This window comes from Panthera tigris, chromosome B1 (assembly GCF_018350195.1).
Source record: "Panthera tigris isolate Pti1 chromosome B1, P.tigris_Pti1_mat1.1, whole genome shotgun sequence".
In the NCBI taxonomy this organism is placed as follows: Eukaryota; Metazoa; Chordata; class Mammalia; order Carnivora; family Felidae; genus Panthera; species Panthera tigris.
Genome location: NC_056663.1, coordinates 15,326,026 through 15,353,258, shown reverse-complemented (window position 1 = coordinate 15,353,258; position 27,233 = coordinate 15,326,026). Strand labels below are relative to the sequence as shown.

The 27,233-nt window shown below is 47.2% G+C and overlaps 1 protein-coding gene across 9 annotated transcripts in view; it reads left to right on the top strand.

Moving 5' to 3' along the window:
- Window positions 1–27,233, top strand: part of IRF2 (interferon regulatory factor 2) — an 87,329-nt gene that overhangs the window by 39,531 nt on the left and 20,565 nt on the right. For 7 of the 9 annotated variants that reach the window (XM_042982959.1, XM_042982962.1, XM_015535917.2 and 4 more), the window contains 5 exons: window positions 4,193–4,288; window positions 12,443–12,542; window positions 14,191–14,367; window positions 14,690–14,736; window positions 24,712–24,829. In XM_042982959.1, coding sequence (XP_042838893.1) covers window positions 4,202–4,288; window positions 12,443–12,542; window positions 14,191–14,367; window positions 14,690–14,736; window positions 24,712–24,829 — 529 coding nt within the window. In that variant the 5' untranslated portion in view covers window positions 4,193–4,201. Of the gene's footprint in view, window positions 1–149; window positions 629–1,818; window positions 1,903–4,192; window positions 4,289–12,442; window positions 12,543–14,190; window positions 14,368–14,689; window positions 14,737–24,711; window positions 24,830–27,233 lie in introns of those variants that run through there. The other 2 variants (XM_042982963.1, XM_042982960.1) reach the window with 2 other exon arrangements.

The window sequence follows — 27,233 nt, the reverse complement described above, 5'->3', positions numbered from 1 at the left end:
GAGAGAGAGAGAGACAGAGCATGAGTGGGGAGGGGCAGAGAGAGAGGGAGACCCAGAATCCGAAGCAGGCTCCAGGCTCTGAGCTGTCGGCACAGAGCCTGGCGAGGGGCTCAAACTCGCCAACTGCGAGATAGTGACCTGAGCTGAAGTCGGACGTTCAACCGACTGAGCCACCCAGGCACCCCAGCATTTCACATCTAAAAACAACCCAGTGTACAAGAATAGATAGAAGCTTGCCAAAAAAAGATACATCAGATGATGAGCCTTCATGTCACAAAAGGATTCCTGGAGTCATGGATGACTTGGCCTATTATGTTTTTGAAACCTCTTCATTTTCCGAGATGATCGAAGTGTGGACTGGAGGGTTTGAGTGACTAGTGCAAGGGCACCCGCTAATAATGGCAAAGTCAGGACTGGAACACAAGTGTGTTGATTTCTGGCATACTTGGGTTTTCTTGGCAAAAATAGCCCCTCTGTGTCTTTTCTAACCAGTCCTGTGCCTTCCTCAACTCTGTTAGAGTTTCATACGGGCCATGGGAACTGGTGCCTACGGGAAACTTGCCTTACAGAAGGAAGACCAATCTGTCACTGTGAATTTCCTGGACAGAAGCTGGAAAATACATGCCGAGTAAGCATCTTTTCTCCGTATTCAGTCTCTGACCCTCTGTGACTGTCACCCCTGCCTTTTAATCTCTAGACGTATAATTTATTTTTAGTTCACACTAAATGATGAGTTTCTGGGGCTAGGCCCGGAAGAGAATTCTACCTTTGCTTCTTTCACAGAAGTCAGGGTGCACACTCAACTTCTGATTGTCATGGGAAACGTGTTTTCTTCCGTGTCATGTGGCAACACCACTGGTAATTCATTACTTTTTTAGTGGGGGAAGTGGGGCCGGGCTATAAAATCAAGTAGAAATAGAGGAAGTATCTTCAGGTAAAAGGATCAGGTTTTTCTTGTTTAACATCAGGGATGTCCTAGCTGTTTAAAACATAACAAAACATAGAAACTGAGATAAGTGAAACCCTTTAAAAAAATTTTTTTTTAATGTTTGTTTATTTATTTATTTTTTTTAAGAGAGAGTGTGAGAGGGGCAGAGAGAGAGAGGGAGGCACAGGATCCGAAGCAGGCTCCAGGCTCTGAGCTGTCAGCACAGAGCCTGATGTGGGGCTGGAACGCGCAAACTGGGAGATCGTGACCTGAGCTGAAGTCGGATGCTCGACCGACTGAGCCACCCAGGCGCCCCAAGTGAAGCCCTTTGTAACAGAGTTTGTCCTACTCTGATAAGGCAATACTTGCATGTGCTTGCTTTTCCTGCAAACCTGCTTATGATTAATGACAGTCCTGATTAAAGATTTAGAAAATGTTTTACATGTGTAATTTCCGTAGCATTTTGGCTCGGTAAGTAATAGCGTGAGGTTTGTTAGAAAGGTGCAGAATGTGAATGGATAAGAGATGAACCGGAAGCTGACACACTAAGACCGGCGGAGGAGATCTGCCTGCCAGAACGACCAGACTGTGCAGGAAGTCACAGAAGAGCAGGTGGCTGATAATTAAAAGTAAAAGGCAATCTAGAGCCTTGCTCCTTCGAGTCTGGTTCCAGGACCCATTAGAAAAATGGAATCACGGGTGCCTGGGTGGCTCAGTCAGTTAAGTGTCCGACTCTTGATCATGGCTCAGGTCACGATCTCACGGTTCATGAGTTTAGGTGCTGCGTCGGGCTCTGTGTGCTGACAGCACGGAGCCTGCTCGGGATTCTCTGTCTCCCTCTCTGTCTGCCCCTCCCCTGCTCATTCTCTCTCTCTCTCTCTCTCTCTCAGCATAAATAAATAAACTTAAAAAAAGAAACATAGACTCACAGGGCTTCATCTTCCAAATGAAGATTTGTGTGCACATTAAGGCTGGTGAGCGCTGGTCTGGATTCTGTAATCCACTCTTACCTTTCCTGTTAACAAAATGGATCATGGCATTTATCTGCATCAGTCTCCAGTTTCCCCTTCAGTCTTGGGATGATGGCCACAGGCCCAGGCATGGTTTTCTAGGCCCCGCGGGACCCGCCTGTGTCTGGCACCCTCTCTCTTGCTGACTGCTTCCTAGTATCATTCTGTACACAGGACTCTTCATTTGGTATGGAAATGTCTTCTTACCTGTTTCCTGTTCGGCTGGGAGTTCCTAGATGCTAGAGGATGTCTTACCTTTTCCTGTTCCTGGAGTATCGTTCTCAGTAAATGTCTCTGAGTGGGTGGATGAATGAAAGCGAGTGGGGTGACTTCAGGGCCATTAAGAACCGCTGTGTTGGGAGCTCCTTTGGGCCTGTCCCTGAGGCTCCTCTTACGTGTCTCAAAGAGTGGCCCAGAGCCTCCACGGGAGCGGATGGGGGCCAATCTGCGATGGGAGCCCAGCCTGGCACACCTTTTGAGCTGGCCTGGATCCTGTTTGAACATCTCCTGCGTGGAGGGCAGCGTTCGGGCTTTGTAGGAATATAAAAGACCTGTGAGAGGTAGAATTCCTCCTCTCAAAGAGCTTACCGGTTGGTCAGGGAGAGGGCGGGTATGCAGTGGGAAAGTTTATAGTTAAGGTAAGAGTTGGATAAGAACAAAGACAGCATAGAGCCGCCCTAAAGCAATGTTTGATTCTCAAACGAGCAGCAGCGTAAGATCAGTGACTGTTGGGGAAGTCCAGGAGGGGAGGGATTTATTCAGGCTGGAGTCGTCCGGGGAGGCCCGTGGAGGAGGAGGGCAGAAGGGTCTTGGAGGCTGGGTCAGGATGGACAAGGCCGGGGAGGGAGGAGCAGAGAGCACGGTGTGTTGCGAGAGCAGAGCCCGAGGCATCTGCAACCGTGAGTGCATCTGAACTGGGAGAGATGTGCAAGGGAAATGCAGGTTCTAGAATGTAATTAGGCTCGAGAGGCCAAGGACGCGGTCCCACGTGGTTCACGTGGTGATGCTTGCGCTCTGGCATGAGCTGGGGGAGGCACAGAGGAGAGAAGTCCTCAGCAAGCTGCAAGAGAGTGTAACTGAAACTTCGCCCATCTCAATGCAAATTCATCTCGGTAGAATTTTCAGAGCTCATTTTTGGAGGAGGAAATGAGTAAAAGAAGGAAGATGCGACGAAGAGTTGAAAAGAGGATAATGTCACACTGCCCGTGAAGCTTTATAGAGTGGGGGCTTGAGTTGGCCTCCTCTTTGCTTTTGAATCCCATCTCAAATTTAGATTGGTGTGCAAACAGGATGAAGGAGCGGCAGGCAGTACTTTGTTAGTGATTCCACTCTGGATGTTTTAAGTGGGCCAGGGAAGAAAGAGTATCTAGAAAGGTATCTGGAAGGAGGGGAGAGAGGCCTTATGTGGGCTGGTAGAGGAACCGCGTTGAGACCATGCAGCTGTTTACAGAGGGAAGGGGAGGGTGGTCTCAGGGCAGGGGGGTGGGGTGCCGTGCACACTTGTAAAGGAAGACCGATGAGGGAGGGGGCAAGAGAATGCATTAGTGAGCGCAGAGCTGAAGCCAGAGCAAGATGCTGCTGTGCCCTGGAAGCCGACAGGATATGTCCGAACGGGAGAGCTCGCTGGTGAAAGACCTTGGAGCCAAGTGAACTGATTCTTTTAGGCTTTAAAGTGCAAAGATCGGGGGTTCAAAGCATTTTGGCAGCCCAGATTCCCAGAAGCAATGAATTGGTTCTAAGAACTCTTAACCCACAACTGTTCTGCCCTGTCCATCGTGGGCTCTTAGAAGGATGATGCCCAGAGGTATTTGTAAGATACCGGTCCTCCCATTACCGGCCTGGTAATACACGGAAGGCGTCTGCTATAAACAAGGCCAGGTTGGGGCGGGGGGCTTAAGACCTTGCGTTAGGCCAGGTCACTCAGGGCTGTCCGGGCCTTTGAGCCCGCAGAATTTCTGCCAGCCCAGGCTTCCTACCTCCCTGGAACCGTCTCCGCCAAGAGCAGGCCTGGCTCAAACCACCGACCCACTGAGCCGGCTCCTGCGGAGTCAGCGTGCCCAGGGTGGGCAGGTGGGCTCGATGCAGAGCCCCCAGTGCCCGCCCTAGCCCTCCAGTCCCCATGTACACATCAGCTGCGTGGTTTTGGGCAAAGGAGGGGGATCATGGAGGATGGTCAGGCAGGGGTCTAGAACTTTCTAGTGCAGACATGGCAGGCAGTGGCAGAATTGCCTAATAACTGTGCTTCTCTTTGCAGAAGGGTACCATGCCCGTGGAAAGGATGCGAATGCGCCCATGGCTGGAGGAACAGATAAATTCAAATACGATACCGGGGCTGAAGTGGCTTAACAAGGTAAGTGTGTTGGGTGCTTGTGTGTGTGTGAGAGAGAGACAGAGAGACAGAGAGAGAGGAGGAGGAGGAAGAGGAGGAGGAGGGGGTCCTTACTAAAACCACATACATATAGACTGCCAGAAAGTAAAATTGTATTCCTTGTATTCAGAATCTGATGCTTGTTAATTACAAAACCAACCCACCCAAAATGATCTGTGTTTTTCTTTAATGATTCTTACCTTCTTCCTTCTCTGAATTTTTCTCTCGCTTCTCCTGGCTTTCTAGGATCAGAGGATGTGGAAATTCTTGGGTTTTATATTGGGAATGGAGCATATTGGCTTTCTTCTCAGTATTCTCTATGGAGAAGACTTTTGGTTTTGTCTTGAAAATCATCTCTTTCTTTTTTTTTTAAGTTTATTTATTGTTTGAGAGACAGAGACAGTATGAGTGGGGGAGGGGCAGAGAGAAAGGGCAAGAGAGAGAGAATCGCAAGCTGGCCCTGCACTGCCAGCACAGAGCCCGATGTGGGGCTCTGACCTACGAGACAGCAAGATCATGACCTGAGCCGAAACCAAGAGTCGGACACTTAACCAGCTGAGTCACCCAAGTGCCCCTGTCTTTTCTTTTTATTGTGAAACACCGTGTGCCTACTTGTCCTAAAAAAGTAGTGTGTCGTTTACAACCCACACATATACATAAATACTCTCTGACTTTATCAACCCCAAACTCTCAATCTAATTGATCCTACCTGTTGGGAGTGAATCAGGAAGAGAGCGGATGTCAAAATAAAGAACACCTGAAAATATATAGTTACCAGCTAGAAAAGCATCTAACATATCACGCTGTCTTTCAGAGGGTCCAAGAGAGAAGTTTCTCTCCTGCTACCAGGAATATCTCAGTTCTTCTGAGTAAATTTCCTTTTTCTCTTCTGCCTCCCCACTCATTTTGATCTTAAGGACCCAATGAATAATTCAGCTGGTCAGGCTTCATCTTTTATCGCATGGTTGAGTGCTTAGAGCCCGATTGTGGCCCTCTTCTCACAAGTGTGCAGGATACTACAGCATGATTGTGTTGACTAAGATCACTCCTGGCTTCATCTTTGCTTTTCAGATAGCTGTCAAGCCTTATTTCTTTTTTCCTCATCCACTTTTTTTGTTCACTTATTTTAAATGTATTGTATTTGAGTGCATCGGTTTCAGTGGGTCCTTTCTGAAACAAGGTGGGGTAAAAAGTAAATAGAAATCACTTAAGTAAACCATATGTCCACTTCATGGGAGCTGTCGTGTATCTTAACGTCGCATGGCAAATAAAATGTTTTTCTAGGCTTGCTGTATCTCTAGCGTTTTAAATTTGTATCCTGGAGGGGTTTTGTAACTAGCCTGCTCCAAATAAATCAGGTTGGGCCTTGGCCTCTGTGGTCAGCAGGGGCACAAGTGGAATTATAAGGAGAGGGGAGTTGAAGAAATGTGGGGTACTCAATAATAATAGTAACAACAGCTACTCCTTTAAGCAAGATACGTGCATGAGCTCACGTAATCCCCACAATGGGGTAGGATATTGTTGGGTTTTCCATTTTACAGACCAGGAAGCCAAGGTGCAGAGTCATTAAGTAGGATTATATTAAAAAAATTTTTTTTAATGTTTATTCATCTTTGAGAGAGACAGAGACAGAGACAGAGAGCTGGTAGTGGAGGGACAGAGAGAGAGGGAGACACAGAATCCAAAGCAGCCTCCAGGCTCCGAGCTGTCAGCACAGAGCCCGACGTAGGGCTCAGACTCATGAGCTGTGAGATCATGACCTGAGCGGAAGTTGGAGGCTTAGCCAACGGAACCACCCCGGCACCCTGGTAGGAGTACGTTTTAAAGAACAAGGTAACTTTGCCTACATCGATTCAGAGTACGAAATTAACACAGAAGTTCCTGATTTCTGAAGAGAAGTACTTTTTTTTTTTTCCCTCGTACAAAAATATATCCACCAGTTTGGCTGGCTTGATGCAGTAGCAAACTTCACATGTCATTGCGTCCCCTGTATGAGGAGGCACTTGATACGGTGCAGTGAACTGTCCTTTCAGTAGGGCTGAATTGTGCCCCCCGCCCCCGCCCCCCTGCAAACCATATATCCACTTCCTTACCCCCGGAACCTGTGGACGCGTCCTTGCTGGGAGAAAGGGTCTTTGGGAAGAGTTAAAGATCTCAAGATGAGATCCAGCTGGGCCAATGCGGTGACAAGTGTCCATAGAAGAGGCGGAGAGGAGAAGACCCACACAGAGCAGAAGATGGAGTGAAGACAGAGGCAGAGATTGGAGAGACAGATCCACTAAGCCAAGGAGCGCCTGACCCCACCCGAAGCTGGACGTGTCAAGGGAGGACTGTCCTCACAGCCTCTGAAGGAGATGCGACCCTGCTGACCTCTTGGCTCTGGGTTTCCGGCCTCCAGCACGGTCCTGGGCTATACGCTGCCCCGTCTATGGCAGTTTGGGGACAGCCTGTGAGAAGCAAATCCACCCTCTTGGGACTGCTTCCTCGCTGGGACTCCACCGCGACACGTTTTCTTCCATCTACTTCGTCCGTGATTTTCCTGAGAGAGGACCGCAAAGGAAATGGATTCTTCTCTGTGCAGCGAACCCTCCACCCCTGTCAGGTGGCCCTCCCCGTTGAGCTCCACTCAGCTGGCTCCTGGCTTGTGAGTTCTCCTCCCTGGCGGAGCGGGAAAGGAGACCCCTCGGCCGCCTCGTCTGGCCCCCCTGCTGGCCCTCCGCCTGAGCGGGCCGTGGCTGCCGCAGTGAGGCCTCTGAGGCACAGGCGGCCGCGTGCGCCCTGGGGACCGGTCATTCGGGCCGCCCGCCCGCCTGGGCAGAGCGTCTGCAAGGCTGTCTGTGTGCTCAGGCAGGGCTGTCACCGGCACTGTGCACCTCGGGTGGCATCAGGACCTTTTCTCTCCGTACCTCCACCTCCTCGGGGCATCTTTATCTACGTTTCTGCTAACTTAGGCTTTGGCATTCGTCTGCCCACATAAATATTTGAGACCTTGCTGTTCCTTCCTTCTCCTTCACAAGCATTCTGCCTGAAATTCCTGCTTGCGTTCTGTGGCTTGAGGTCGTCGTAAAATCTCTTCTCCTGCTGAAGACTGGTGGTGACTCCTAGAAAACGGCCCTGTCCGTGGGGCTTTGTTACTCACTTAGGCCTTAGCTGCGTTGTTCAGAATGTGTTGGCGTTGATGGGGGCGTACTCCGTGCTGGAAGGCCCTGGAGGGCAGGCCAGGGAGGTCTCGGTTGTTACTGCTCGCTGGCTGGGTGCTGGGCCTCCCTCCCGCCCGTTACTTTTTTTAATATTTGTGTAGAAAGAGGAGGGGGAGGGGCAGAGGAAAAGAGAGAATCTTAAGTAGGCTCCATAGTCAGCATGGAGCCCTCTGGGGGGCTCGATCCCACAACCCTGGGATCATGACCTGAGCTGAAATTAAGAGTGGGACACTCAACGGACTGAGCCACCCAGGCACCCCAGGGCCCGTTACTTTTTATTAGGAGCATTTGCACACATACACAGTAGGTTTAAATGGTATAATGGCTAGAGAGAAGAGTGTAGCAAAATCCCGTGTAGTTTTAAAACTCGCCTCTAGATGTAACCATTATTAACATTTGTTAAAAATGTTTTATTTATTTTTGAGAGAGCGAGCGCGAGCGGGGAGGGCAGAGAGAGAGGGGGAGGCAGAAGATCAAAGCAGGCTGCATGCTGACAGCTGGCTGACAGCAACCTGATGTGGGGCTCAAACTCACGAACCGCGAGATCATGACCTGAGCCGAAGTCAGGCTCTCAACCAACTGAGCCATCCAGATGCCCCAACAGTTGTTAACATTTAAAAAATTTGTGCGTGTGTGGTATTTGAAAGCAACTCCCTGACAGCATACATGTATAAGACTTAAAACCATTTTCTATATGTTCACCATACCATTATCAATTGTATAACCATAAATAAATCATAATTAATCGTAATTTTTTAACATCATCACTGCACCGTCCATATCCGAAATGCCTCGACTATTCCCAAAATGTGTTTCTACAGTTGATTTGTTCAGTCAGAATCCAGAGAAGGCTCACAAGTTGTGTTTGGTTGGTCTGATTCGAAGTGTCTCCTGATTGTCATGATAATGAACGGTAGCTCCTCCTTTTTTTCCCATTTTGCCATTGACTTGTGGAAGAGACCAGGTCATTTCTGGATTGTTTGTGGTTTCTCTGGGCCATTTTTTGAGGAGGGAAGGAGGCAGCCACATCCAGGCTCGTTGTTTGCTTTGTAGCTCTGATTGATTCCCATTCTGGTTCTTGGAGTTCTCATTTCATGTGGGAGACCTACCTGGACCCCGGGGCCAAGGCCACTCTCCAAGCATACGGTGTCCTTAGGTAGTTTCAGACCTTATCCTTTCATTCACAAGCAGGCTTGTGTTTATATAAATATCAGTCCACCTCAGGTCAAGGTAAGGAGTCCAAACAAAAATAGCAGAGTAGATTGGAACATCTTATAGACAGTGGAGGAGAGAAGAAGCAGAGAAAGTTAAGTGAGCTAGTTTCCACTTGGGGCCAAGGTATGTTTGTTCTGCATTACTCAAGATAATCTTAAATGTTCTTCTCAGTTCAAGCAGTGCTTCTCTCTCTTGCCCTCAGGTAGGTAGGCAGAGTCCTCTCTCTGTATAAGCACTGGTAGAGTCTGTAACATGCCATCCTTCCATACATGGTAGGCACATCCTATGTGGATGGGACACTCAGGGCTTCTCATAGCAAGTACTGATGTCCCAGAGTCTACACAGACATGGAGCAATGTCATTATCACCTTTGGGACATAAAGATCTATGACCAGAATGTTTACTCCTCAGAATCTCTTCCAGTGCGTTACTTTTTTTTTTAATGTTTTTATTTTTGAGAAAGAGAGAGAGCGAGTATGAGTGGGAGAGGGGCAGAGAGAGAGGGAGACACAGAATCCAAGGCAGGATTCAGGTTCTGAGATGTCAGCACAGAGCCCAACATGGGGCTCAAACTCACAAGCCACGAGTTCATGATCTGAGGCAAAGTCGGGTGCTCAACTGACTGAGCCACCCAGGTGCCCCCAGAATCTCTTCCAGTTTTAAAATGAGTCTCCCCTTCTTTATCTTTTAACATAGTCTTTAAAAAAAAAGATATATGTGATATGTTTATTAGTTGTTTATTTTTTGCCACATGAAAAAGTAGTTAAAAGTAACATGTAGTTTTTTGGGGATACCTGGGTGGCTTAGCTGAGTAAGTGTCCAACTCTTGATCTCAACTCAGGTCATGATCTCATGGTTTGTGAGATCAAGCTCCTCGTTGGGCTCTGTGCCGACAGCATAGAGCCTGCTTAGGATTCTCTCTCCCTTTCTCTCTGCCCCTCCTCCACTCACACTCTATCTCAAAGTAAATAAATACACTTTAAAAAAGTTACATGTATTTTTTTTTAATTTACCACTTTAACCATTTTGAAATGTACAATTCAGTGGCATTAAGTATACTCACAATGTTACACAACCATCACCACTACAATTCCAGAATTTTCATCACCCCAAGAGGACGACACTGTGCCCGTTAAGCAGTCACTTTCCATTGCAAGGCACTGCAAATCCTTTCCTTGTGCAAGGCATCAACTAGTCTGCCTTCTGTCTCTTTGGATTCGCCTTTTCTGGTCATTTCATATAAATGGAACCATTCAATAGGTGGCCTTTTGTAGAAGGCTTCTTTCACTTAGTGCAACATTCAAGGTTCTTTCATGTTGTAGCTTGTGTCAATAGTACATTCCTTTTTGTGGCTGAATAATATTCCATTTAATGCATGTACAATATTTTCTTTATCCATTCATCAGTTGATGGACATTTGGCTGTTGTGAGTAGCACTGTTTTGAGCATTCATGTATAAAATACTTGTTTGAACACCAGTTTGTGATTTTTTTGAGTGAAATTACTGGGTCATGTGAGAACTCTGTGTTTAACTTTTTGAGGACTAGCCAAACTGATTTCTACTGTGTCTACCCTATTTGACATTCCCACCAGCAATGTGTGAGGGTTCCAGTTTCTCCACATCCTTACCAATAACTTACTACTTGTTTTTTGATTTTACCTAGCCATCCTGGGGTAGGAAGTGGTATCTCATTGTTGTTTTGATTTGCATTGGCCTAATGATTGGTGATGCTACGTGTCTTTATGTGCTTATTGGCCATGTTATTTATCTGCTTTCAACAAAGGTCCATTCAGACTCTTTGCCTATTAAAGAGGATCTAGGGATCCATGGTGGATAATTGCTAGGTTTAGTCATTACGTTTGTGGTTTTGTGATTTGGGCATAATTTCTGTGGTACTAGGTTTGGTAGGGTGTGTGTGTGTGTGTGTGTGTGTGTGTGTGTGTGCGCGCGTGCCTGCATGGACACAAATGCTTGAGAAGATCTATATACCAGAATCCTTTGTGCTTAATGAGATAGATTTCAGCCTGGGTGACTGACCTCCAGAACTCCTTGGACCTACAGAAAGGTGCAACAGCAAATTCCATGAAGGGTTTAGGTCTTTAAGCATAAGCCTTTGGATTCTGGTTGTTCTCTTGAGGAGAAGTTGTTTCACTGAAATAAATTTCTTTTCTTTTTTTTTTTTTCCATTTTCATGTGAACATCAAAAATGACATTAAAATGATTTTGCCCTCTGATTTTCATCTACATTAAAAAATAAAATTTCACTCAGACCTTTGCTCATCACTGCCCTTTGGAGACAGCTAACCTGAAACCGTGCAATCTCGGTGGATGATACAGAATGAACAAGGAGGGGTTTATGAAAAGCCTCTGACTTTCAGTTCTTTTTAATTTTAACAGGTTTTGGGGAACTCTCAAATGTTCTGAAATATTTTTAGTTCAGGCTTTGTGATTGGCTCTATAGAGAGGCACTGAGTCCCTTTTGGGTCAGTTGGGACCCTTTCTGTCTTTCGTTGTATGAAACCAAGGTGGTGGAAAATCCCTACTGACATCTTCTTCCCTTCCCCAGTGTATCGTGCAGGGATCTCCATACCTAGAAACTACCAGAACTACCTTTAGGGCTTCAAAAAATATAGTTCTCCTGGGCTTCGTTGCCACAGAATCTAAGACAACAGATGCGTCATAGGATTGGAAATCTGAATCTGACCACTGGGAGACAATGTGTGATGTGATTAAGTGATTGTGGGATCGCGTGATGTGGTTTTGAATTCAGACACTACAGTAATTTCCTTGGCTATAGAATGAATTCTGTTCCTCAGTTTCCTCAACTGTGAAAGAGAAATGATAACATGTGGAGCTCCGTAGGTTCTCAGAACAAAACTGAGACCATGTGAACACATGGACAGCCAGATGTAAAGTGCCAGGGGAACACAATAATTGCTGGTCCTGTCCAGTCACGGGCATGGCTTTGTTTCCAAAGCTCTGGTTTCTAATCCTGTGTTTGCCAGGGTTGATTCCAGCTATTCTGAGTTGCCTCTCGGGCTGTAAGAGAGGTGGGAGGGGTCTACTGTGAGAATTGCACTGAGAGACTTCTCCAGAAAAGTAGTATCATCTCTGCACACTCAATACGTCTTTGTTTGTACATCTTGATGTTCCATGCAGGGCAGTAGACACTTAGGGGTTAGGACATTAGACCACATCTTCAATTTCTGTTGGCTACACAAGTAGATTGAGGTAGTTAGTCTCTGTGCCAGTGACCTCAGATAACCCTGATTTCCCTTTTAGCAGCACAAATGGGTGTCATTTTGGAAAGTTGCCTACTTTTTAATTTGCCTAAGGCAACCAGAGTTCCTCTTTGGCAAATGATGGAAACCAATGGTAATAATAAGCATTAGAAGTTGCAGTCAGTGACCAGTTATATGTGGTCCTTTAAGGAAAAATGACGCAGGTAACAGAACGCATTGGCATATCCCCAGATCATCACGTTGACCTTGGAGTACATTCCTATGCTGCCAGACTCCACATGACTCTGAATCTTTCCCGATCAGGCCATCAAGATTTGGGGCCCAGTGGGGAGGTGCGTTCACTAGTGGATTTTACTGTAGACACTTAGCAAACCCAGTGACACTTAGTAGAGAATCTTACTAGCCAGGACTTACAAACCTCCCGCAAAGGTGGCCTGAACCCCGTGGTTGCAGTTGCTTTTTTGCTTTTGTTTTTCAGGAAAAGAAGATTTTCCAGATCCCTTGGATGCATGCGGCTAGACATGGGTGGGATGTGGAAAAAGATGCACCACTCTTTAGAAACTGGGCCATCCACACAGGTAGCAAACGCCCCGCATCGTCTCTAGAGGCAGACGCTGTTGTCGGTTGTTGCTTACATGTCTTCTTTTTCTTTCTTTCTTTTTTTTTTTTAAATGTTTATTTATTCTCGAGAGAGAGACAGACAGAGACAGAGTATGCGTGGGGGAGGGTCAGAGAGAGAGGGAGACACAGAATCTGAAGCAGGCTCCAGGCTCCCGGCTGTCAGCACAGAGCCTGACGCGGGGCTCGAACTCACAAACTGTGAGGTCATGACCTGAGCCAAAGTCGGACACTTAACTGACTGAGCCATCCAGGCACCCCGTTTTTCTTAAATTGAGGTATAGATTGACAAAATTGTGAGATATTTAAGGCGTACAATGTGATGATTTGATGTATGCACCGTGAAAGGATTTCCCTCCCATCAAATTAATGGACCCACCCATCACTTCTCATATTTACCTTTAATTTTTGTTTTTGGTGAGAACATTGACATTCTATTCTCTTAGCAAATCTCGATTTTACAATAATACAGTGTTAACCATCGTTTTGTGTTTTTTTCTCACTGCACATATATGGCTTATGGCTTCGTGAAGATAGCTCTGGAAAGCTGGTGACGTGTCCCCAGGCACATCCAGGACACGTGGGGTACACACTTCATCATTCAGAAGTGATGCTGTGCCCGTGCTGGGGAAACTTAGTCCTTAAATTTCCTGTAAATGTGGGATTCTGACTATGGCGCACTAGGTGTGCACCAGGGGAATATAGAACTTATTTGTTCTGGCAGGTAAGCTTGAGTTGGATTTCTCTCTCCAAAGGGTAGTCAAGGATATATTTATTTATTTATTAAAGTTTATTTATTGTGAGAGAGAAAGAGAGAGTGAGGAAAGGGCATAGAGAGAGAGAGAGGGGGAGAGAGAGAGGGAGGGAGGGAGAGAGAGAATCCCAAGCAGACTCCATGCTTTCAGAACAGAGCCCGACGCGGGGCTCAGTCCCATGAACCGTGAGATCGTGACCTGGGCCGAAATCAAGAGTTGGACATTTTATAACAAAATTTCAGTAGGGAGCTATTTACAGGAATCGGCTTTCTGATTAATATTTGAGTCAGATGAAAAAGAGACACTCCAGTTATCTGGGTTTGTTGGCCTCCTGGCCTTCCAGCCTTCTCTGTTACGTACCTTGATTCTCCTTTGTTCTACCGTTATGAGGGTTTTCTCAAGCTGTTTGGTAGAGCCAGAGTGACCAGTTTGTCCCAGTTTTCCCAGAACTGTCCAGATTTTAAAACAAAAATTCTCACCTCCCAGGAATTCAGTCCCAGTCCCAGGCAAACCAGGATGGTTGGCCGCTGTAAGTAGAGCCTGGAATTAAAAGGGTTCTCTGCACTACCTAGCCAGCATTCCTGTGTTTCCAGGCATTTTTACTCTATATTTTCCCCCTCTTTTTCTTTTTTTTAATATTTATTTTTGAGAGGGGTGGGGAGGGCAGAGAGACAGAGACAGAATCCTTAGCAGGCTCCAGGCTCTGAGATGTCTGTACAGAACCCGACGCGGGGCTCGAACTCAAACCATGAGACCATGACCTGAGCTGAAGTCGGGCGCTCAACTGACTGAGTCATCCAGGCACCCCTTCCCCTCTTTTTCTTAACCTTCATTCTTTTGGCTCTTTTGTTAGGAAAGCATCAACCAGGAGTAGATAAACCTGATCCAAAAACATGGAAGGCGAATTTTCGATGTGCCATGAACTCCTTGCCTGACATTGAAGAAGTCAAGGACAAAAGTATAAAGAAAGGAAACAATGCCTTCAGAGTATATCGGATGTTGCCGTTGTCTGAAAGACCTTCTAAGAAAGGTAGATAAAGAAATTTACTGATGAAAACCGTGATCACTGAGTATATATTGTAGTACCCTTGTGATTTCATTATTTCCACATCCGTAGTCACTCCAAGGATGGAACAGTAATTCACACTGTGGATGATGGTCCTGCCTTTACCTGGCTGGGGAAAGTGACTGTCCGGTCACCAAAGACAGTCAAAGAAACATTTGGAATTTTGACCATGTATAGATTAAAACATGTACAGGTTCAGTGAGAGTCTCAGAGAGAATTGAGGGGAAATGTTTTCTCTGTACGTTCTTCATGAATTAATTCAAAACTATTCTATTTGTTGCCACAGGAAAGAAACCAAAGACAGAAAAAGAAGACAGAGTGAAGCACATCAAGGTAATCTTTGGTTGTTCAGAGAGAAAGCCAAAGTTGTGACCGTATTAATGATTCCTATTCTGTCTCATGAAAACAAGTCATGGGATCTCTGTGAAGTATTTAACCTTTCTTCTTTGGCTGTCGTGTTTTATGTGCTTTCCATGTATCCTCTTTGGCATGTCCCCTTGTGTAGACTCCAGCACGCATATCCCCTGCTTAATGCAATTCCACTGAGCAGTTTATGAATGAAGTCACAAATTCACACTGAGCTGGACTCCAGCCTCCATCTGGTCCCCAAGACTGTTGCCAGCTGGTCACTTAGTTTCAGCTGAGCTCCAGCAACCGGCTACTATCTGATCACATGAAGTATATTTTTAGGCTATTAAATATATGTAACGTATATTAAGTATTATAGACTTATATTAAAATGTAGCATCTATACGTTACGTGTATATTCCATGACAGGCCGTTAGGTTGGGGGCACAGTGGTCCGTTGGAACACCCTGTTAGTGTGGTTCTCAGGAGATTCTTTCTGCAACCGCCCCCCCCCCAGAACTACTTCTCAGGACTCCCAGGGGTTTTCCATAGGGGTGTGTTTGTGTGTGTGAGCTTTTCAGTAGGCTGTGTAGTCTGGAATCCCCTGTGGCCTGAGGATCTTTGTGCCTAGATTGCATAGCCCTTGTTAAATAGCCAGAGAAGAGCCAGATGTCCCCGGAAAATGGAGGATGAGTTTCAGTGGACAAGCAAAGAGCAGACACTACATTCCCAGGGCTATAGACCATCGAAGAGAAGATTGTCTTAGGGTTCACTGCACTCCGTTTGCAGGTAGAGAAACTGAGGCTAGAGGGAGTAGAGTGACGTGGGCCCAAAGGCTGTGTAGGTCATGTGGCCAAAGTCACATGGTCATTTAGAACTGACCTTAAAGGTGATGCCAAGTATTCTGATTCCTAAGCCAGAATCACTGTCAAAGAAAAAATCCAGAGTGTCCAGACAGCCCGATGTTTAAAAGCAAGCCAGTTAGTAAAATAGAAAGAAAAAGAAAACGAGACTATTTACTTCTGATATAAAGTTAATCTTGTGAAGGTAGATGGACTTTGAGGGGAAGCTGAGATAAACTGTTAAAGTGTTGGACATACTCACCTTCCATTCACAGTGGAAAACAAACATTTTAGGCAGTGTATTTTAGGCAACCTCCAGTGTCACTCTAAATATTTTTACTTTCTGACTTATTTTGCATACAGAGTGGTACTAAGACCTAATTTTGTTTTAACTTAAAAAAATTTTTTTTAAACATTTATTTCATTTTTTGAGAGACAGGCAGAGCATGAGCAGGGGAGGGGCAGAGAGCAAGGGAGACACAGAATCCGAAGCAGGCTCCGGGCTCTGAGAGGTCAGCACAGAGCCTGATACGGGGCTTGAACTCACGGACCGCAAGATCATGACCTGAGCCAAAGTTGGAAGCTTAACTGACTGAACCACCCAGGTGCCCCAGTTTTAACTATTTATTGTAGAAAATGTTTATGCGCACAGGAAGGAGACAACTGAGTAAAATTTACTCTGCAACCATCACCCTAATTTCCACATTAATCAGCTCATGGCCCTTTAATTTCAGTCGTGGCCCCATCGCCTTCCCCCCCGCCCCCATCCCATATGAAATTGCAGATTTCAGGCAATCATTTTTTTTTCAAGGTTTATTTTTGAAAGAGAGAGTGCAGGTGGGGGAGGGACAGAGAGAAGGGGGGACAGAGGATCCAGAGTGGGCCCCGTGCTGACAGCAGTGAACCTGATATGTAGCTCGAACTCATGAGCGGTGAGATCACGACCTGAGCTAAAGTTGGATGCTCAACCGACTGAGCCACCCCGGTGCCCCATAGATAGCCATTTTTGATTCCCAAAAACCATTTTATATGGTTCAGCTCACTATTCTGAAGCAAAATCCACATCATGTCATTTTCCCCCCATGACTATTTCAGGATATACTTTCCAAATATGGGCACTCTTTAAAAATTGTTATCAACACAGTATCATTATTGCATCTGAAAAATTAACAGTAATTCCTCAAGCGCATCAAATATCTGGTGAGTGTTCAGATTCCCAGTTGTTTCATAAATGATGTAATTTTTGTACAGTCTGTTTACTTGAATTAGAATCCGTATACAGTTCACACACTGTGGTTGGCGGGTATGTCTTACAAGTGTTTTTTTTTTTTTTTTTTTTTTTTTTTTCAATGTTTTTTATTTATTTTTGGGACAGAGAGAGACAGAGCATGAACGGGGGAGGGGCAGAGAGAGAGGGAGACACAGAATCGGAAGCGGGCTCCAGGCTCCGAGCCATCAGCCCAGAGCCCGACGCGGGGCTCGAACTCACGGACCGCAAGATCGTGACCTGGCTGAAGTCGGACGCTTAACCGACTGCGCCACCCAGGCGCCCCACAAGTGTTTTTTAACATATAGATCTTCCTTAACATCACTTTAAAAAAATGTATTTTTCCTTGCAGTTGATAAAACCTAGTCATTAGTTTTAAGTTTCCCGGAGTTTGGGTTTTTTTTTTTTTTTTAGGGCTTACATTTTAATTAATGTTGTTGAGTCAGAAAAGTTGAACTTCCCCACAAATATGTGAGTTTGAAGAATTTGCTACAATCTTAGGTATGACTGTCATATTTTCACTGTTTTCATAGCATGTAGCTCAATGCCTGGTAGGGAACAGATACTTAATACATATTTGATCACTAAATAGATGCACAAATAAATATAAGGTGTGAGGTGGGAGTGGGGGGGGGGTTTACACTGCAATGCAGATTTAATTTCATAATCTCTGTTAATAGACAATAAGAATGGAGTAACAGATGTTCACTTTCAATAAACCTTGCTCAAACATACCTGCCATACTCCATCGAAAAACAGATGCCAGCGATTATGATACGCCATTATCTTAGGTATGTCCAAGCAAGAAAAACTGCTTGCAGTGAAACCATGGCCCACAATTGATTACCAGGCAATCCTATTTTAGGGCTGTGGAGATGCGCTTCTTAGAATTGATGACACTTGCTGTTCTCATCAGGGAAGACGTCTTCAGTCACGTCAGCAATGGCGGTATCTTCTATATGGCCGCTCAGTTGTGGAAGGGACGGCCCCGGGCAAGGTGTGGCCGTAGTGGTCCAGGGGAGCGAGAAAGAGCTTTCCTCTTACGTGCAGCTGTGTAGATGAGGTTCTATCCCAGCCAAGTGCATATTGCGCAATCTTCCACTGATGACGGTATGGCTCATACCTGAGACTTGTCCCTCAGACAGGCCTTGTTCCTTCGGCAGAAGGCAGGCGATTCATCAGCCGTAAGCACAGCCTACCTTTTGAGTTTAAATCTGCTTGCACCTGTCCCACAGTGTAGCAGCAGAGTATAGATAAGGCCAGTAACCTTCCCAAGTTCTGTGGCTCATGACTGCCAAAGCCAGTGTGTTTCCTGAAACGTTTGTGTAGATTGTTTACGAAGTTAACTCTCCAGGTTGCCTGGAATCGGACAGTTCGAGGGCTTTATCCTTACTGAGCTGTTAATACGTTACTTTTGTCACAGTGCCTGAGCTCTGAGTTAATATGTCCTGTGCAGTGTGCACCTGGGTAGGCCAGGTAGGTTTCTTGCACGGAGAAAGTTTGTCTCGTGTCTAGTAACCGGGTAGGAGAGTTTGCTATTGAGACAGGCTCCTTCCCGTCTTCGTTGAGTTCAAGTTGAAGTCTTAACTAGCAAATGATGTTTCGAACGTGTGGACTAAGTGTCAGCATTTTTCTTGGGTAGGTCAGGCAGTTTCTGTCCTTGCTCTGTGTTCCCTCAGCCAGGAGCTTCCCTGAGACTGGGAAACTGAGGCCCCTCGGCTATGCAGTAGGTGCAGAAACTCTGCCTCGATGTTCCTCGATGTTCTCTTTGTGAATATGTATGCTCTGAGCTCAGTGGACCATGTTTTACTGGAACCAGGCCTTGCCTGAGTGGAGGTAACCATCTAAGGAAGTAAGACTGAGACACACAGTAGTGAGCAATACTGTATTGTGCATCCCCAGTGCATATATGCGTTTCAAAAACATCACAAGGCCAAGATCAATAAGGAGAGAAGTGGATAAACAGAGGGGTGGTAGCTGACATTTCAGAGCCAGGTTCTACCCAGTTCTGAGCTCTAGTTATTATGTCATTTAGCTCTCCCTGTGATGGGCAGGTCATGAGGAAATGGAAGCACAGGGGGGTGACTAATTTCCCTAAGGTAGCACGGCTTTTGAAACTGGGATTTGAATCCGGGTCACTCTAGCTTTGGAACCCACACTCTTTCACCACACCTGGTGCCTCTTGGCCTTTCAGAAGCTGTGGGACCCGAGCCAGGCTTTGGGGCAGGGATCAAATAAAAGGGTCGTCAATCCCCGGCACCAGGAGCATCAAATGAAGGCCGGGAAGTTAGAGTTGCTGTTTGGTCTTCCCTGGATGAGTCAGGAAACTGGCTTAATTAGAGCAGGAGTCTGTGTGAGGCAACAGTGGGAAACAAAGACTGTGGGTGAGGAGGATTAGAAATTAATACTTCCTGCCTCACTGGATTGTTTGCAGATGAAACAGACATGCTTTGAAACTGTAAAGTGCTTCCAGATCAAAGCATTGGTGCTATGATGGGAACTATATTTGAGGAGGTTCCTCTAAAGCCACTTGGTCAAGACCAGGCCTGGTCCGTATTAGTTCTGACTGCAGACCTCTGGGTACAAGTTACAGAAAAGCAGGTATTTGGTTTTTATTAAAAACATTTTTTCTAATGTTTATTTTGAGAGACACAGCGCAAGTGAGGGAGGGGCAGAGAGAGGAGATGCAGAATCCAAAGCAGGCTCCAGGCTCTGAGCTGTCAGCACAGAGCCCGACGCAGGGCTCGAACTCACGAACCGCGGGATCACGAGCTGAGCTGAAGTCAGACACTTTAAATGACTGAGCCACCCAGGTGCCCCTGTTTTTAGCACAACTTTCTTTATTTTTTTAAATTTATTTACTTATTTTTGTGAGAGAGACAGAGCGAGTGGGGGAGGGCAGCAAGAGGGAGAGAGAGAATCCCAAGCAGGCTCCTTGCTGTCAGCACGGAGCCCGATGTTGGGCTCAAACTCACAAACCGTTGTTAGATCCTGACCTGAGCCCAGACCGAGAGTCGGATGCTTAACCAAGTGAGCCACCCAGGCACCCCTAGCACAACTTTCTAACCGAGCTGTTGGCTCTAACGGTGACTTGAGCTGGATTAAAAACAACATGCTCCCTTGTCGCTGTCCAAAGACCACCTGGCAGGCTGATACTGGAGCGATCCCTTCCTTGGTCGGAAGAGGTCTTCAGTGTTTAAACCTTAATCAGGTGAAAACACAGGCTGACAACCCACTGGAACAGGTAATGAGAGCTGCCCTGGATGGAGCAGGGGAGAGGGCTTGCCCCAGGTGCCTCCTTCCACTCTTGATAGCTCTCGAGGGTGCCGCTCAGAGCACAGTGCCAAGGCTGGGGGGTTGAATGACCTCTCTGGATGGTGTTGTGCAACAAGGCGTGGTTGAACTCCTGGGGTAAGATCAGAGCATGATGGAGTTGATATTTGGGAGTAGGAAGGAACGGAGGAGAGGAGACCACACTGGGCAAGTGTAGATGAGGTGGTGGCAATTGGAACGGAGAGGAGGAGAGTTTGGACGGGAGGTAGAGGGTGAAGACTGGAGTGGATCAAAGAAGAGATCCTGAGTCCAGACCCTGAGTCCAGTCCTGTCTGTCTTCCCTTATTAAGACAGAAGGGAATGTTGGGAGTGGAGCATGTTTTGTGGAGAAGAGGGTGAGTTTAACTTGGGACCTGTTGAATTTGAGATGACAGAGACCCCTCTGCAGCCAGTGTCAGGTAGAAAAGTCGGATCTAGCAGGCCCCAGAGCTCAGGTAAGCGCGGGAGCACAGGAGTGTGGTCACGTAGTCGAGAACGACACTGGAGGCCTTGACGACAGATGTCTTCTCCAAGGAGGAGCTGTATGAGATGAAAGCAGAAACCCAAGGACAAGACGAAGAGAAAAGGGAGCCAAGGAGAGAAGTCAAAGGGAGGTTGCAATGAGAGTAGGAAGAGAATGAAATTCTAGGGAAGTTCTAGTTCTAGGGAAGGAAGGAAGGTGTCGTAGGACTGCGCGGGAGGCGTCAACCTGTTTATTAGAGTTCCTGCTCTTAGCGGCTTCATGGTGTGGAGTGTGGAGTCCCCTGGGCATTTATGGAGCGCAGCCATCAACCTGAAATTTTAGTTAGTAGAGAGACCCAGAGATGTCCTTCAATGTGGCGTCAAGGAGACAGGCTTTGTACAGATGAATTAGGGCATTTCTGGCAGTAGGGGGCTGGATTGCCCATGGAAATGGTCCTACGGCCATTGTATTTGGCCTCGAGGAGAGGGACGTCTGGACAAGGGGCTGTGGCACAGGAATGAGATGGAACTGGCTTGGAGCCGAGGGCTGAGTGCCCCTTGCTGGCCTCTGACTCGGTCTATCCCCAAACCCCTCCAGCAAGTACAGCTTTCGAGACCAACCAAAGATGTGTTACTTTAGAGGTCTAAAGAGGACGGCCCCTGCCCTTGCGCTCTCTCTTGTGCCAGTTTGCTTTTGCCCAAAATCCCTTTCAACTGCAGACCAAACTTTAGATTCTATACTGAGAAGAGAGGTTCTTGGGCGTAAATATTTGGCAGAGTTAATGCACCATGGAGGGGTCTGAACCTAAGCATAATCTTTGATTTTCTCTGGGGCAGGTTGGAAACCAAAACTAGCTGATTCACAGGACAGCCTATCTCTAAACTTAAAGAAAGGGAACTGAAAGAGGTGGCTGGCTCAGGATTAATCTGGCCCTGAGATAGTACAGCAAGGCAGGGGACAGGGCAGGCCTGGGGCACCATATGGGACCAGGAGATGCTGGACAAAGACCTCTATGCGCGTGTTCCATAGAGAACTGTGCACCCCCTTGCTTAGTTTGACTTCTTTGCTTTTTAAAAAAAAATTTGTTAATGTTTGTTTATTTTTGAGAGAGAGCGAGAGAGCGTGAGCCGGGGACAGGCAGAGAGAGAGAGAGGGAGACACAGAATCTGAAGCAGGTTCCGGGCTCTGAGCTGTCAGCAGGATGCAGGGCTCGAACTCACAGACCATGAGATCATGACATCACTGAGCTGAAGTCAGAGGCTTAACTGAGTGAGCCACCCAGGTGCCTCCCCCGCCTTTTTTTAAAGTATATAGTTTAGGTTTGACTAAGTACAGTGAAGACCCTTTTGTTTTGCACCCTGCGTGGAGATCTTTCGGACAGGCGCTGGCTACATCTCGCTCTACAGTGTACTCTTACTGTCCTTCCAGAGTGATGATACCAGCGACATGGTTTGCGCTGCAGATTTCAAAAGCAACAGGGCATTTCTGAAGTAGGCCGTTCGAAATAGTCTGACTCATCTCCGTTGGAAGAGCGTGCTGTTCGTTGCGTTAGAGACGTAGCGCGGGACACAGGGTAGGGATGGGGTGGGAAGTAACACGGTGTGGAAACTACTTCTGTCTGAATCTCTGTGGGGATTAGCGCAGGGTTGATTAAGACAGAAAGCTCCTGGAATAGGATCATGTTGCGTGACCAAAGACGGAGTTCGGTTGTTGTATCTCCTTAGGCTAAAAGTAGTGTGATCTTGGAAAATTAATTTAGTCTCTGAGTCATAGTTTTCTCAAGTGTAAAGTTGATAGAAGTATCACTTGCCACTAATTAAACTGTAGATCATGCGAAGCACTTGAGAGGCCTTCAGCTGAGATCAGAATAATTTAGGTCTTTAAATCTATGCACGTCTGGCTGCCTCGTTACTTTTATAAGCAACCTAGAAGCAGAGTGAGTAAAAAATAACTTGACAACCTAAGAGAGCCATAAAGATTAGCAGTTCCTTTCCTAATTCCTTAAGATGTTCTGCACATAGTTCCTTTTGGGCCATTGCGGAAGAATGGATAGAGGGGCGTGGCCAGGGAGGGAGATGTGGAAAAGGGGCCGCCGAGAAAGCAGCGAGAGAGGCAGGTGGCGTCAGAAGGTGGGGAATTAACACCAGACGGTCACATTGTCAGGAGGGATAGTGCGTTCCCCCCCTGTTGGATGTCGGAGTGTGGGGTTGAGGGACGGGACTTAAGGACAGGTCATTGCATTCGCGAGCAGTTGTATTGGTGATCTTGAATAATAGAAAGCATTTATTTGATGCTAAGTGCTAGGGGCATATTTGTCTCATTTAATCTTCACATCATCCCTGGGACATGGGTCCCTTATCGTCCTCAGCTTACAGCTGTCTACAGTGCCCTAGAAGAGGCTTGAAGAGGGTTAAATGAGGTCCTGCATCCAGTACAAGGTGGGAGGAACCAGGCTTTGAGCCCAGGTCCGTGTGACCGCAAAGCCTGACAGACAACACGCGTGTCCTCCCGGCCCCACAGGAGCCGGGAGCTTGAGCCCGAGGCTGGGGTGGCGGCCCTACCCCAGGCTCTAACAAGGGTACGGGTGAGGAGGCTACGGTGGGAAAGGCAGACACCTGTTCAGGAGTTTGGCAGTAAAGGAAGAGAAACGGTGGAGACTCGTGTCCCAGGCAAGCGAGTGTTCCCCAGAACGGGCAGAGTTCCTATTTGGACTTGTACAAAAGGGGAGATGCAAGGCGCTGCAGGAGAAAGGGAGAAAGGGGTAAGACTGTGCCGGGGGGGACTATCCTGGGGCCCTTCTCCTGTTTGCCCTTTGGGGCCTCTTGTCGTCTGTGCAGTGTGGAAGTTTATTAGGACTGAGCTACGGGGTGAGGTGGTGCCTTCGAGGTTAGAGTGAGTTACCATGGTGGGAGTCTGCCAGGTGGGGTCATGAAGGAAGAGGTTAGTTTCTTCCTCCTTCCCTAAGACTTTTGGGAAGGGGGTGTTCATCCCTGATTCCAGGTAGCATGTAAATAAATGGGTAAGACTAGTTGGCATGCCTTGGAGGTGCCACCACTCTGGATTTTTCAAAGCACAGGCATGTCTATCTCCGATGACCTTCTGCTCCCGTCTTGTGTTCTTTCTGCCCCCACTCTTCATTCTGGTTTCCCAAAGGGGTTGTCCTGTGTGGCTTTTTTTTTTGTCTGGCTCAATTGATCATAGATGCAAATGCAACCTGACCTTGAGGAAAAGCTGTCTCATCAAAATGCTGAAAGTCCATAGGTACCTCAGCACTGGCTCCCCCAAAGTTGGTTGGCTTTCTCAGAGGTCGGAGGGCTCCGGTGGGCTTGAATAAAGCAGAATGGAGAGCTACACTAAGGAAAAGGAATTTGTTGCATTGTTTCAATAGCATGAACAAGTAGCCTCTCGGGCGGCCCGGGACGTTACGCACTCGAAAGGCATTTACGTGTAAGCCCTGGGCGTGGGGTTGCCCCACTGGACTCCCGTGGCGGGGAGGAAGCCTTCCACTTGGTCTGGCCCGTGTTGTCCGCCACCGGCCCAGAGCAGGGTGCTCAGGTGACCAGGGCCCAGGGCAAACCTTACCTGAGGAGAAGTCGTTCACAGAGTCCCCTGGGTTCCTGTTCTTGGCGCAATGGTTGAGGCAGACCTTTTCCTCAGAAATAATTGTAGAAGACTTGGCATGATTCCTCCCCTTAGAAAGCCAGGAGTTGGCCCTCTTGAGCACCCCGTCTCTCAGAGAAGGAAGATCTGGCAGCTAGGCACATGGTACCCAGACAGTTACGCAGCCCTGCTCAACCCCCAAACCGTCCTCTACAGGTGTAAGCATTTCATAAACGCAAACCAGCTTGCTGGGACCCTTTCCTAGAAGGAAAAGAAGAGAGGGCCATACGTGGTAGGTCTAGTCTATGCAGAAACATGCTTCTTTAGCTTCAGGCTGATTTAAATTAGCAGGGAACGCATTCAGGAGACGAACATGACCCTAGCGTTAAAGAAAGTAGACAGAGGGTAGAGTTGAAGCTAAGAAAAAGGAGGGAAAAGGAAGTGTTCTCAATTCTTTTTTCTTTTCTTCTTCCTAGCAAGAACCAGTTGAGTCATCTTTGGGGCTTAGTAATGGAGTAAGTGATCTTTCTCCTGAGTATGCCGTCCTGACTTCAGCTATAAAAAATGAAGTGGATAGTACGGTGAACATCATAGGTAAACTGTTTTGACATCTCATTTTTCATACACACAAGCAGCCCCCCGGGGTCTGAAGTTTGTAAAACGTGATTTGAAATAACATAGTCAGGGGGAGGAGGTCTTGGAACCATCTGAAAACGCAAAGTTCCAGCCCCTAGATTTCAGGGCTGAAAAAGAAAGACCTCTGAGGTCAGATAAAGGAGCTTGCAATGGGTCAGCCTCAAGAGTGACTTCCCCGGAGAGTCCGGTAGGTGAAATGGGTTTTTTTTTTTTCTCCCAGTGGCTCACGATCAGCAGTTCTCCGTCTTTCAGTAAGCGGTCACGTGGGCAAAAGTGTTATTCATTTAACTTGGGACCCAGGAGAGGGAAGACTGTCCTCGTGGGTCCTCTCTGCCCCTGCTCCCTGGCATACCTCCCATACAAGCGGCGCTCGTTCTTACAAATGAAGGAACTGAGGCACAGAGACCTGTTGCCAGAGGGCACACTTTGATTCCACAAAGATTCTTGAGCGCCTTCTGTATACCAGACTCCGAGCTAGAAATAGGTTGGGGGGCAGGACAGTCTCTGTGGAAGGACGGTCAGTCACCGCATAGCGCCACAGATATCTACGGCGCTGGCATTTGAGAAGAATGCTGCAAAGAAAAGAACAAGAGGGAATATCCGGGGCCGGATTTAGATTGGGGGCTTCGTGAAGGAGTGGCATTTCCTCTGCAGTGGGTGGGTGAGGAGGGGCCACGTGGGGCGGGCCCCAGAACTGTGGGACACGGACCTCAGTGTAGGAACCCACTGGGAGGACTAGGAGGAAATCCAGAGGGGCCGAAGCCCCCCCATCAGAGGGGGACACAGGGTAGGCTCCTGGGGGCCTGTGCAGGCCATGGGAAGGACTTTGGATCTTATTCCCAAACTGCCAGAGGGTATGTTTCAAAAAATACATATTTTTAAATTTTTATTATTTTATTTAATTAAAAAAAAATTTTTAATGTTTATTTATTTTTGAGAAAGAGACAAAGTGCGAGTGGGGGAGGGGCAGAGAGAGAAGGAGACACAGAATCTGAAGCAGGCTCCAGGCTCCGAGCTGTCAGCACAGAGCCCGATGCGGGGCTCGAACCCGCGAACTGTGAGATCATGACCTGAACTGAAACCAAGAGTCGGACGCCTAACCGATTGAGCCACCCAGGCACCCCAAATACATATATATATTTTTATATTGAAGTATAACAGACAGTAGAGTGCACAACCGTTTTACATACACCTGCAATGTAGACACCACCCCTTGGAGGGTTTTCGGCAGGAGGGTGACCAGTGTGAATTTCATCTCAACCAAGTCCCACTGGGCCACTGCACTGAGTGGACAGTGGGGGTTCTGTGCGGGAGTGGAGGCCCGTGACCTTGTCTTCCAGCTCCAGCCCCAGAATCCACAACCCGGCCTTGCCCTCAGGCGCCTTTGCGTCCCTTAAACCCTTCCCCATTTTGTAGCCTGTCAGGGCTTCTGATGCCGGTAAGAACCAGTGAGATCACGCAGAACCATGAGAGCCTGGATCCTTAGCCGAGTACTGATGGGAGGCTACGGATGGGTGCTGTAAATGTCACTCGCCCCTCCTTCCCCCTGGGTTCTGGCGACTGGGAAGTAGGATGATGTATGCAGGGACTCCCCTGAACGCTGCGGGCTTTGGCAGAGTGCGGTGTGAAGGAAGGACGGGAGCATATGTTGCGAGCTCGCTGTATCAGGGCAGATAATGGCCCTGCCTGCCAGGCTTCCCTTCCTCGGCAGGCAGGCGGTCTCTGGAAAGCCTTCCCCATTGAGCCCTTTAAAAAGAAACAGCAACAACAAGCTAATTTGCCAAGACTCCAGGCACTTTTTCTTAAGATTCAGCTATTTCCAGGGAGCTGGTGGGTTTTGCGCTACCCTTCATTTATGCGGTGAATTCAGCCTCAGATAAAATGGCAAACAAAAGCCAGAGTGGTATCAGAGGGGTTTTTTCTGGCCTTTTTTTTCCCCCGTTAAACATTTGGTTGAGTCTTTGGCATGTAAATTCTCTGTCAGGTTGATTGTTCTTTGCCCTTTCGGTAGGATTAGTGCTCTAGGGGCTGGTGCTAATTTAATGAGTCATTACTTCCTTACTTCCGGGCAAAGACTGGATGCCCGGTTTGGTGTAGAACTTGATTACACGAGTCTCTTCCTTGGCCTAATAATAAAATAATAATGGACGCAGTAAAAGGAGTTTGAATATCTTGAATCCGTTGGTGGCCCTCACAACGCTGTATAATAATATACCAAGTGGATCCATACAAGCATTTTAAAGGAATGGGTGATTGGTGATCCTTGTTAACAGCAGCTCTATCTCCAGTTTTAAACCCTTCACAGATTTTTTTTTTTGGTCTCCACTCCCACGTATCATTAATTAGCCATTCCCAGCCTGTG